Below are 12,077 nucleotides of genomic sequence, written 5' to 3' on the forward strand. Positions count from 1 at the left end.
CCTTCCCTGGGACACAGATTGTCCCCTGGGACACAGATTGTCCCCTATGCAAAAGGGAAAGGCGGCAGGGATAGGGGGACTGTCCCCCTTGAGACAGGGTCTCCCCGTGCTCAGCTGTCTCAGAAGCCTCCAGAGGCCCCAGTTGTGCCTTGTGGGACTTTGCAGCACCGAGGAAGCTGAGCCAAAAACCGGAGTGAAGCTTGACCCCATGATCAGTGTCCTGACCCCTTGCAGTGTCAGCTCTGTGCAGCACAGGGGTGCCAAGCTGGGTCTGGTGTCCCTGCAGTCACCCAAACCAGAGTTCAGGCTTGAGTTCTCATTTAAAAAAATCAACATTTCCCCTGAAAACTGCTCATATCCATATTAAACACACCCATCCATATAAATGCTGCACATCCTTGTAAAACATGCACACCTATATAAAGCATTAAAGTCCATGCAAGCCATTAATTATAAAATTAATTTTAATTAATTATAATTATAAGTATCACATGTATAATTATAAACAACCCATAATTATAAAAGATGCTCATTTATTTAAAACATTGTTGCGTGCAAACCACACAGATCCATATAAAACATATATGTGCATACAAACCATATACATAATTGTAACATGTACACCGTGTAAAACATATATTCATACAAACCATTCACATCTGTGTAAAATGTGTGCATCCGTATAAACATTTAACCTCTGAGGAGCTGATAAATAACCAGCCAAAACCACAAATTCCTATTTCCCTGAGAAGCCGGGAGCAGGGATGGGGTTTGCCGGAGGTCACTGGGGATGTGGGGCAGTGTGGGATGCCGATGCTGCGGGAGGGCAGAGGTGGGAAGCGGCGTGGAGACCCACGGAAATCACCGAAATCATCCCGCAAAAAGGGCATCTGCCATGTGTGACGACTCTGCAAAAAATGCCCAAACAGGATTAGCGGATTTCACGGGAAATTATTCGTGGAGTGAGGCAGTAGGAGGCACATTAAAGCTTTCAGCCCTTTCTCCAAGCAGTCCTTGAGCGGCTGCGCTTCGCTCGCCAGAGCCCCCAGCGATCCGCCGGGACTCGGGGTGAGCAGCGGCCCCATCGATCGCCCCCTCCCCGCGGCCCCGTTAATGCTGAACCCGCCCGGCGTGATCCGCGCCCCCCGCGCTGAGCGCCGGCCAGACCGAGCCGCGGCCGCGTGTGCGCTCCGGGACCCGAGATCCGCGGGTGCGCTCCGTGATCTCAGACCCGCGTGTGCGCTCCGGGATCCCAGATCCGCGTGTGCGCTCCGGGACCTGCCATCCGCGGGTGCGCTCCGGGATCTCAAATCCGCGGGTGCGCTCCGGGACCTACGAGGGGGCGTTCCGCGGGTGCGCTCCGGGACCTCGGCTCCTTTCCGGCCCCTCGGCCCCTCTCCAGCTCCCCGGCCCCTCTCCAGCCCTTCGACTGCGCTGCTGCCCCTCGGGTACGCTCCGGCCCCTCGGCGGTGGCGCAGGGGGTCCCCGCCGGTGCCATCCCCGCGGGTCCCGGCGCTGCCGAGGCGTGCGGGATGTCCCCGCGGGCGCTGGCGCTGCTGCTGGCGCTGGCGGAGCTGGGTCCGGCCCTGCGGGCGGCCGGGCAGGGCGAAGCCGCCGTCGGGGCCGCCCCTCCGGGACCCGCTGCTTTCCATCGCGCTGCCAAGGTGAGGAGCGCGGGGAGGGGGGGACAGCCACGCTCCTGTGTGTGTGTCTATGTGTCTGTCTGTGTGTCCCGAACGCCGTCCCGGTGTCCCCGCAGGCCTCGTGGCGGCTGCCCGGGCGCTACGTGGTGATGCTGCGGGCGGGCAGCGCGGCCGAGCTGCGGGGCACGGCCCGGCGGCTGCAGGCCCGGGCGGCTCGGCGGGGACACCGGGCCGAGCTGCTGCACATCTTCCACCTGCTGCCCGCCTTCCTGGTGAGGATGAGCAGCGACGTCCTGGACACGGTAGGACAGAGTGGTGGCAGGGGACAGCAGCTGCGCTGGGCCCTGGTGGTAGTGGCAGCGCCAGCCTTGGGGGGAACAGGAGCTTTGTGTCCTCCCCGCAGGCGCTGAAGCTGCCGTATGTGAAGTACATTGAGGAGGATGCCTACGTCTTTGCCCAGAGCATTCCCTGGAACCTGGGCAGGATCCTGCGGCCACAGCCCAGCTCGGGCTCCTACAGCCCTCCCAGTAAGCGCTGGGGTGTGTGAGGGAGGCTTTGAGGAAGAGTCAGGTCCCCTCTCCTTACCTTGAGGGATGGGAATATTCCTCTGCCTCATGGTGCTGCGGGTCTGGAGCTGCATTTTGGGAGCAGCCCAGGTGGCCTGTGCTGAAGGTTGATGACCACACACCCCCTGTGATGGAGGTTGCCTTTCTCCCCTGCTGCATCCCTGGCAGATAAAGGTGACCTGGCCGAGATTTACCTGCTGGACAGCAGCGTGCAGAGCAGCCACCGGGAGATCGAGGGCAAGGTGACTGTGACTGGCTTCGAGAGCATCCCCGAGGAGGATGGCACCCACCTCCACAGGCAGGTGAGTCCCGAGCTGCCACGTGCTGCATCCTGGCCAGAGCAATCCCCCTGCATCCACCACATCCTGGCTGAGCTTGTGAGGCTTTCCAGGACAAGGGAGACACTTGCTGGGCAGGATGGGCAACAAGAGCTGTGGTCCTGGGGGATATTGGGACCCGCAAGGTGGTGTGTTTGGAGATGTGGCTGAGTCGGGCAGGGCTTCTTTCTAGGAAAGTGTTCTAGGGTAGCATGGGTGTGTGTCGGGTAAGAGAGAATGGGGAGACTGTGGGATTGCAAACCTGCTCTGTTGCAATGGGCTGGGGCATGGATCTGCGGTGCCCGTGCCAGGCTGGCCAGTGTGACAGCCACGGGACACACGTGGCCGCGGTGCTGAGCGGGCGCGACGCCGGCGTGGCCAGGGGCGCCAACATCCGCAGCCTCCGGGTGCTGAACTGCCAGGGCAAGGGCGCCGTCAGCAGCACGCTCATGGGTGAGTGACCCCGTGCCTCGAGGGGAGCAGGGTCCCTCCCGGAGCTCCCTGCGATGGTGTTTTGTCGCTCGCAGCCCTGGAGTCCATCGGGAGGGCGCCGGGGGCTCGGCCGCGGGTGGTGCTGCTGCCGCTGGCCGGGGCGCTGAGCCCCGCGCTGAACGCGGGCTGCCGGCGGCTGGCACGGGCCGGGGCGGTCATGGTGGCGGCTGCCGGCAACTACAGGGACGATGCCTGCCTCTACTCGCCTGCATCCGAGCCGGAGGTACGGCTGAGGGGGACCCTGGGGCTTGGGTGCCCCCTCATCCCTGCAGGCCATCCCCTGGGTCACCGGGCTGGGCGTGCCACCCCTGCCGTGTTCCCTGTCACTGCCAGGTCATCACGGTGGGTGCCACCGACAGCCAGGACCAGCCTGCCTCCATCGGCACCCTGGGCACCAACTTTGGCCGCTGCGTGGACCTGTTTGCCCCTGGGGACGACATCGTCGGCGCCTCCAGCGAGTGCAGCACGTGTTTCACGGCGCGGAGCGGCACCTCGCAGGCGGCCGCGCATGTGGCAGGCGAGCTGTGCCCTGAGGGGAGGGAGGGCTGGTGCTGGCACAGGGCTCCGGGCATGCCCGAGCTGGGCTGGGGCCATCTTTGTGCTCCCTGATTTACGGGGTTGGTGTGTCTCGTTGGGGCGCTGCAGCTGCACAGCGCTCCCGATGGGCTGCGGAGATGCTCTGTCGTGTCTCTGGAGCCCTGCCGCCCATGGGAGCGCCGCGTGGGCGGCTCTGTCCCCTCTGGTTGTCACTGCTGGGCTCTTGCAGGCATCGCGGCCGTGCTGCTCAGCGCCGAGCCCCGGCTGGGCCGGGCCGAGCTCCGCCAGCGCCTCCTGCGCTTCTCCACCAAGGGCGGCCTGGACGCGGCCTGGATCCCGCAGGAGCAGCGCCCGCAGACGCCCAACAGCGTAGCGGGGCTGCCCGCACGGCTGGCGGCAGGTGAGGGGCTCGCTGCCCGCACAGCTCTGCCCTGAGCGGGAAAGAGGTGGAAGCACGGCAGGGAATGTCCCCCGAGCTGTGCCGGAACGGCTGGGCCTGGCTGCTGGCAGGAATGGGCGAGATGGAGGCCTGGTCGGTGCCGTGGGCACTGGGTGACACTGAGGGTGTGTGGGTGACACTGTGGGTGGCACTCTGGATGACACTATGGGTGTGTGGGTCCCTCTGGGTGTCACTGCGGGTGTCCCCCGCAGCTGACGCCCCGGCCCCGTTGCAGAGGAGCAGCGCCTGCTCTGCCGCTCGGTGTGGTCGGCGAGCTCGGGGCTGTCCCGGCGCTCCAGGGCCGTGGCTCGCTGTGCCAGCACCGAGGAGATGCTCAGCTGCTCCAGCTTCTCCCGCAGCGGCGGCCGGCTGGGAGAGCACATGGAGGTGAGCGGAGCAGAGCAGAGAGATCTGCTGCCCTGGAGGCCCGCTGGGCTCGGAGGGTGTCCCCGGCCCCCGAGGGCTGTCCCCGACCCCGAGGTGACATCGTGTGCCCCATGCACAGGACAAGCACGGGCAGAAGCAGTGTGTGGCCCACAGCCGGGGCCAGGGCGTTTATGCCGTCGCCAGGTGCTGCACATGGCCCAGGGCTGGGTGCCGGATCAAGGCCGGGTCCCCGGGGGATGAGGGGGCCCAGTGCTCCCCAGGAGAACAAGTGCTGACAGGTAACGCCCAACACACGGGGTCAGACCTTTGGGCCTGATGGACAAAGGTGTTCCTACCAGATGCGCTCTGGGATTTGGGGTAAAAGGGTGCATGTGCTGTGTGCCAGGGGTGGGGAAGGCTCAGGGCTCTCTGGGGACATCCTTGACACCACAGTGTGTGCGCTGGGATGCTGCCATGGCTGCCCTGTGCCCATGTCCCCTCTCCCCTGGGCAGGGTGCAGTTTCCTCTCCCCATCCGTGGTGCTGGGTGCTGGGGGCAGGCCCGTGGAGGGGCTGGGGAGGGGGCTCAGCCGCTGTGCCAGCAGGACAGAGGCGGTGGCACACGCCCTGTGCTGCCCCAGGGCCAGCCTCGAGTGCCAGCTGAAGGAGCACACAGCCCTGGAACACGAGGACAAGGTAGGGATGGGTCATGCTCCTCTGTCCTGCTGTTTTGTCTGCATGTCCTTCTGCCACCCTGATGGCTTTTGGGTGTGGCTGTCCCAACCCAGCCCTCGGTGCTGTCCCCAGCTGTGATGGGATGGGTGACAGCAGCCACATCTCCCTGAGCTGTGGGGCCATCGGGGATGGGCAGCCCTGTGCTGACCCATGGATGGTGACCTCTGCTCTCTGTTAGGTGACAGTGTCCTGTGAGGATGGCTGGACGCTGACAGGCTGTAACACCCTGTCCCAGAGCTCCGTGGGAGCCCACATTGAGGACAATTCCTGCGTGGCCACCACTGGCCCTGGCAGCAGCTCGGCCATGGCCATTGCCATCTGCTGCCGGAGCCGGCAGTAGGGACAGACTGAGCTGGGGGAGGCTCCTGGGGCACAGCAGGGATGGGGGCCTTGCTGTACCTGTGTGGCCCTGGCTCGGTGCCTTCCCAGGGTTTCCAGAACAATCCATGCTCCGACATGCAGCTGATGACCGGACTCATCTGCCCCTCGCACACGGTGGGGTGAGGATCCAGGGCGGCTCTGCAAGAGCTCTCCAAGCATCCCCCATGCAGCTGGAGGCCTGTCCCATCACTGGAGTCATCCCAGAGTCCTTTCCCTGCCGTGCACTGGGTCTTCCTATAACCACCTTGACAGAACAAGCTGTCGAGTTGTCACCCAACACAGGAAAAATCCACCACTTTTTAAAGAAAAAATGTTGTGAGGATCACTCCTTCCTTTCCTGCTTAGTTGCTCATTAGTTGTCAGCTAATGCTGCTTAGCACCTGGAAAATCTTAGTTTAGCCATTTTGGGGCAGTTTTATAATTGCCTAATGGTATTCCTAGGAGATTTCTTTACTTTTGAGTCAAGTGTAAGGGCTTTAGTTTAAACAGTCTGCTTGGTTAATTAGATTTTTATCTGCATTGCTACAGTCAGCTACTGCTTCATTAGTGCTTTTTTTGTTGTTGAGTCAAAGTTAATGATCTGCTGGTGTTATGTGTTAACAGTTTCAGGTCTTCCCAAGACACATAGAACTGTAGGAAGCTGCAATTCCTTTTAAAAAACCCCAGAATGAAGAAAAATCTTTCATAGCACCTTAGTTTTTACATTTGTACCTTAAATATTTACTTGGAGTTTTATAAAGGAGCATTTTATAAATGTCTTTTTAAAATAAAATTCACAGACCTGTGCTCTTGTGGTCCTTTGTCTGGCTTCACAGACATCCCCCTGGGGAGCTGGTCTGGAAGAGGGAAGGGGGATTCTGCTTTGTCAGTGGGATCTGATCCCTGCCTGGGATCCAGGGTGCTCCTGGATGGCAGCTGGCACCTTTGGAAGTTGGCACAGACATCCTTGCCCACAGCTGGGCTGTGCTCTGGGACTCTGTTGTCCCCCCACACACAAGACCAGGAGTTTGTTTTAACAACAGTGGTGCAAGGGAAACGCTGCTAGTTATGGAAACAAACACGGGCCAGCTTTGGGAATGTGCCCTTGAACTTGGGTTGCAGCTGTTCCTTCACTTGGGAAGGGCTGGAGCCCCGGGAAGGAGACAAAGCTTGGCCCAGAGCAGGGAAAGGCTGAGAAGCACCAGCAGCCCCCAAAGCTGGGTCTCACTTCTGTTTAGCAGCCTCCTGGTACTACAATATATAATTTTTGTGGTGTTATCTGAGGATAGATGAAAAAAACCCCACAGTCTGATACCACAAGCTCCAGGTTAACCTGTCAGTTGGGTGTTTTTCCCCATCCAAAAGCCCCCTGCAGCTCTGTTACTCCGGCTTTAATTGGCTAGAGAAGACAAACCCAGCACAAAACGCCACTTTGAAAGGTTGAAACTAATTCTTACTTGTTAACTAAAGCTGGCAAAAGCCCAACCCTAATCTAAACATGTAATTATATAACATGGACATAATTACAGCCCATAATTCCATTCAGCTGGAACCTGAATTCTGCACAAAGAGGCAGAAAAGAAAAAGGGCTGTCATCCTGAGAGCTCCTGGACAGCTCTGACACCGAGGGTGATTTCTCGGCAGGCTCCTGGGGCTGTCACCTCTCAAAACACACACCAGGATTTCAGCTCTGCTGCCTGCCCTGCCAGAGGGGAGGATCCAGCACAAGGTGAGAGCATGTTCCACGCCTGATAAGCCAGACAGAGCTTCCCCAGCTCAGCTCAAGCCTTCATAAGCCTGGTGGAAGGAAACAATATTAAAAGATTAGCCCTTGCTTTGTGCCTTGTATGTGAGTAGGTGGAAAAGCCTCTCAGTCAGGAGAGCAGGGCTGATCCCAGGGGTGCTGATCCCAGTCCTGGCAGCACTTGGCAATGCCCAGCCCATGCTGCCAGGACCAACAGGGGAGAGCAGAGGCTGGTAAAGTCAAGTCCTTGTCCTTAGAGCAGGGGACAAAGGCAGAGGGGGGATGGCAGCCCCAGCTGCAGCTCCTGGCTCCCAAACAAGCGAGTGATGGAACACCAGCTGTGTGTGCACCCCTCTGGCCCTCACCCCTGTGGGAGGCAGGATGAATTCACACCCAGCTCGCCCACAAATCTCAGATCTGACACACAAAATCAGCTCTAATCCGCCCCTGTGAGCGTGGCCAGGGTAAATCACTCTGCTGAGGGCACGAGGAGCTGCGCAGAGGTGCAGATGTGACAGAGCCCCAGCACATGCTGTGGCATAAGGAAATACAGCAGGGCAGCCCCAGGGCCACTCAGCTGCTTCCACTGACTCTGGACAGGAGCCAGAGCAGCACTCAGGGCACCCATGAGGAGCTCAGCACCTGCAGGGCTGGTCTAAGGAGGGTCAGGGTAAGAGGATCAACAAGAGAAGAGTATAACAGCGTGTGCACAGTCTAAAGATTACACTAGTTTTCTGTGAAAGGAATAACTTTATTCCATTGACCAGGAATCCCAAGACTGCCTATTTTTCCAGTGCCAAATGTCTATGCATTAATTGGACAATATCTCCCCGAGCGCTCACAGGCAGGCTGTGGCTGCTCCTCACTGAACATTTTGTAAGCTGTATAAAAACATTTTCATCCAAAAAGATTGGCAGTAAAAATTACAACATATAAATGCATCACAATTTACACAAAAACTAGTTTGGTTTTTTTTTTCCTTTTTTTTTTTTGCCGAACTCTATTTTCCAAAAAATAATCTTCAGCAGGTTCGAATGACAGCAGCTGGAAACAAAAATAAGTGACCAAGTATCATCTTATTGCAAATTATAACCACTGACTTTGTACAAGCGTGAGCAGAAGGGTGAAAAAGTTTGTATTGGTTTCAGGTAGACAGTGGTGATGAGCCATCCTGATGCAATTCCCACCAAGGCTTCCCTGGGCCTGCAGCTAGCGAGGATGTTGTTTCCATAGGAAATAACAGGAACCTGAAGTGACAAGTGGTGCCAACCCATGGGAACATGACCAGCTTCTCCCATCACCGCTGTCTGACTCCTTGGGAAGATTCATGGCCCATTACCAAAGCATTTGGGGGTGGGGGAAGGAGGGAAGGAAGGGGGGGCATCCGTAAGAAATGATTAGTTCGAAATTAATTTAAAACGCGTCACATTTAAAACGTCCCAGCACATCATCAGAAACATTTACAAAATGCTAGCTCTGCCCTGTGTCTGTGAAGACACTGTGGTGCCCCCCTGCACTCCATCCTACCCCACAATAAGTTACAAAGCTGTACAGCTGACATCACATGCCGTGGCTCCTTCCAACAGTGAAATGACTGGTTACTCTCAATATTAGTGCACAACAGTGAAAAGCTGTCTGCTGCTCTGTGTTTTGGCAGCAGCCTGTGAAAAGAAACAAAAAAAAGGCACTTTTTGGCTGGTTGTGCCTTTAACTTGGCAAATTTATCTATTCTGGAGGTACCCAGGCACTCCTTAAGATGTCCCCCGTTTCTGTGCATGTTTGTTTATATAATTTTTTCAAAGTAAGGCAGAATCCATAAATAAAGGCAAAAAGCAGTGCAGAAAATGTGACAAACACAAAATGTACAAAAGATGAAGTTAGTTGGCACAAAAGAAGCTTGAATCCAGAGCCAGAAATCACTGAACTGCACTTGACATAGAAAACAAAACTGTGCTCAAATCATCCCAACTGGTTTCCAGTTATTTGTGAGCAAATTAAAAGAGCTGTGATATTTTAAACGTTGCCTGGTCAAGTGAAAATGCAAACAAAGCCAATTCTTTCTTTCCCCGTGTTAAAATTGCTCTAAAATCTGCACAACAGTGTTCCCAGCTCACTCAAGGAATTATTCATCATATACAACCAATACCAACTTTCTCAGTTATTTCAAAGCATAAGCAAGTGATTGCAGATCCATGACTGAGACTACATTTTATTCAATATGTCTCCAAAGGTTAAAAAAATGTAATGAGTAAAACTGCAACAGAATTCCTTCTTAAAGTGCTTTTTTCTTTTAAACTACTCATTAACTTTTTCTTTTTTTTTCCTTTTTAATTCACCAACATCCTTGAATAATAAATGCTTGCATACCTAGAGAACAAAGCTTTTCTTTTACTGCCCTTCCCAGCTGTCTGAAGGGTTTTTGGGAGGGAAAGATGACTCATTCCAGAGCTCCTTTACCAACTCATTCCATAAGGAATCACTCTTCGCACAGAGCAATCCTGCTGATCTTTCTCATCAAGAGCTTTACAAATTAGCAGGGAGACATATTAAATACAGAAGTCCTTATGTAAACCCATTCTTTAACTAATATTTTACAATGAAATGTATGTCATCACACATCTTTACAGAAATTTGAATATTCCTATTCAATATTATCAGAAAGATTAAAAATTTGCCCTCCATACCTAAGGGCAGTCTGTTTCTTTTTTTTTTTTCCCTGTATAAAAACCAAAAGAATTTTTTTTTTTTTGCAGCATCACAGAAAAGCAACAGTTTTACATTCACTCATTTAATGTTCACATAAAAATTCAACCACTAGCGTTTGTGTATCTGATAAAATCTTCTTGACAAACTTGGTTTCGGTGTTTTTTGGACTGTCACAAGCTACTGCAGGTGAGGATGCAGTTTTCTAGAGCATTTGTTGATCTGAAGCCTTTGTGGCTATAAAAATGCTTTTATCTTGCAGGGAAACAACCTCCTCCAGCATCTCCTCTGGTCCTGTGCAGCCACTGCTCCCCCAGACTCCCAACGGCATCAGCAACACGACTCCAGTTCCAGCAGGGACCAGGCATTGAATGTTTGAGCTGGTTCTTGTGTTCACAGGGGTCTCCTCTAAGGGTCAACGTCATCAAGGTCACTTTTAGGCTCCCCAATCATCATAGGAGACTCTGAGCCCTTTCAAACACACAGGGGACAGGGAGAGAAGGACACAGTCACTTCTGTAAATGCACAGTTGTTCACAGTATGGTCAGGGATGGTTCTGACCTGACCCCAAGGGAGCAGCTGCCCCACAGAGGCACACACCAGGGGTGTAAGGGGGTAAATCTGCCCTCATTTTACCTGCTGCAGGTGCCTCTCTCCATTCTCATTGGCAGGGCTGCTTTCGGACCCATTGCTGCTTCCAGACTGATCCTTCTCATTCAGCAGGGCTGTGGCATAGGCCAGAGTGTCCTGAGTTGCAAACAGTCCAAGAGCGTGTCAGGAGGCATGGTGATAATTTCACATTTTTTTTACATTTTTATTGTTTTATTATTATTGTTTTAAAACAATAATAGCTGCTCTAGTGAGACAGCTGAGTTATCACAGCCAAGTGGTGAGACAGCTGAGTTACCACTAATGAGCGAATACTCATTAGTGAGTATTCACTAATACCACTCAAGGGTTAATTTTCTCCAGGAACAACCACAGGGGCTGAGCTTCTGAAGGAAAACCAGCCTGAAGTGCACTGAAATATCACAGAACCATTAAGGCTGGAAAAGATTTTTTAAGATCATCAAGTCCAACTGCCAAACCAGCACCACCACCATGCTCATCACTAAACCACGGCCTCAAGTGCTGTATCCACATATTTTCTGAACATTTCCAAGGATGGTGAGTAAAGTTCCCAAACCCCAAGATGCTTCCAAGAAAAGAAGTGAGCAAGTTTAACATCCTCTGCCAGGATGACACATACCTGTGCTGAAATAGTGCGCTGGAAGGTTTTTGCAGTGGATGTTTCATTGGACACGTTACTCTGAGGAGCCCAGTAATGTTCAGACATCTGCATAAAAAGTCAAGAAAGCCATAAAATTTGCCATTTGATTTTTACTTGTGTAAAGCCTCAACCACATGTGATAGTGGGTGAACCAAGACTGGAAAAAGCTTCCTGAATCCTCTGGCAGTGAGCTGCAGATCTGGAGCTCAGACACTTTAAATGCAGCCACACAAAGGTTACTGTCCCTCAGCTGCAAACCAGCACCCTACTTCTGCTGAGCTCCCAGTTTCCAGAGTGTCCTTGGGTATTTATGAAAGACATGTTGGCCAAACTATGTTGAATTTAAAGGGAAGAACAAACACTACATGTGTGGGAGGAAAAGCTCTATCAGTCGGCAGCTGTGCTTTGTGCAAAGCTGTGATGATTCTGTAAGAAATCCAATCATTTAAACATTCTCCTGCATCAACACACAGGCAATGGAAAACTGCTTCTTTAAAAAAGCTGAAGCCTCCCAACACGAATATACAGTGGCACTGAAAGCTTCCCACATAGCAAAGAATAATCACTGCAACCATTCACACTTGGTTTTATTCACTGTAAATGCATTTATGCCTGAAACATGTGGGGGGCTACTGAAATTTGGCATTGCATCAGATTAGCTGCATCCAAGTACTCCTTGTAAAAAAATGAAATATTTTGTCTTTAGAGCCATCTCAGAGAGCCATGCAGAGGATGGAGATTATCCATCCACGATCATTGTTGTAAATGAGTGACAATTTCCCTGTTACAGCCAAATTACCTTTTTCTGTAGCCACTGCACAGCCCAACTCCAGTGGTGTGAATTCTCCTTGAAGTAATCTTTTGCAGTAGGGCACCTTGGGAATTGAAATTATATTCATTAGTCAG

General features: G+C 53.6%; 2 protein-coding genes across 2 annotated transcripts in view; one reads left to right on the forward strand and one right to left on the reverse strand.

The window, feature by feature from the left end:
* Nucleotides 1-1,830: 1,830 nt before the first annotated feature.
* On the forward strand, nucleotides 1,831-5,562 carry PCSK9 (proprotein convertase subtilisin/kexin type 9). Its single transcript, XM_054285743.1, has 11 exons — nucleotides 1,831-1,945; nucleotides 2,047-2,170; nucleotides 2,378-2,511; nucleotides 2,838-2,979; nucleotides 3,054-3,241; nucleotides 3,352-3,535; nucleotides 3,785-3,955; nucleotides 4,230-4,381; nucleotides 4,500-4,659; nucleotides 4,874-5,055; nucleotides 5,273-5,562. The coding sequence occupies exons 1-11, from the start codon at nucleotides 1,922-1,924 to the stop codon at nucleotides 5,432-5,434; spliced, it is 1,623 nt and encodes a 540-aa protein (XP_054141718.1). The 5' UTR covers nucleotides 1,831-1,921; the 3' UTR covers nucleotides 5,435-5,562.
* A 2,599-nt stretch (nucleotides 5,563-8,161) lies between these two features.
* The window catches only part of USP24 (ubiquitin specific peptidase 24), a 61,312-nt gene continuing 57,396 nt past the window's right edge, over nucleotides 8,162-12,077 (reverse strand). The window contains exons 64-67 of the mRNA XM_054285606.1: nucleotides 11,971-12,046; nucleotides 11,151-11,237; nucleotides 10,538-10,648; nucleotides 8,162-10,372 (exon numbers count right to left, since the gene is read on the reverse strand). Coding sequence (XP_054141581.1) covers nucleotides 10,310-10,372; nucleotides 10,538-10,648; nucleotides 11,151-11,237; nucleotides 11,971-12,046 — 337 coding nt within the window. The 3' untranslated portion in view covers nucleotides 8,162-10,309. The remainder of the gene's footprint in view (nucleotides 10,373-10,537; nucleotides 10,649-11,150; nucleotides 11,238-11,970; nucleotides 12,047-12,077) is intronic.

The sequence above is a fragment of the Melozone crissalis genome, unplaced genomic scaffold (assembly GCF_028551555.1).
Source record: "Melozone crissalis strain CALT ecotype California unplaced genomic scaffold, PUWL_Pcris_2 ptg000045l_1, whole genome shotgun sequence".
NCBI classification, from domain to species: domain Eukaryota; kingdom Metazoa; phylum Chordata; class Aves; order Passeriformes; family Passerellidae; genus Melozone; species Melozone crissalis.

Excerpts from the sequence above, each read along its gene's own strand:
- PCSK9 (XM_054285743.1), top strand. The coding sequence starts at position 1,922 with ATGAGCAGCGACGTCCTGGACACG. Across the intron at positions 3,536-3,784 it reads GGCGGCCGCGCATGTGGCAG|GCATCGCGGCCGTGCTGCTC; the intron begins GCGAGCTGTGCC and ends GGGCTCTTGCAG. Across the intron at positions 5,056-5,272 it reads CCCTGGAACACGAGGACAAG|GTGACAGTGTCCTGTGAGGA; the intron begins GTAGGGATGGGT and ends GCTCTCTGTTAG.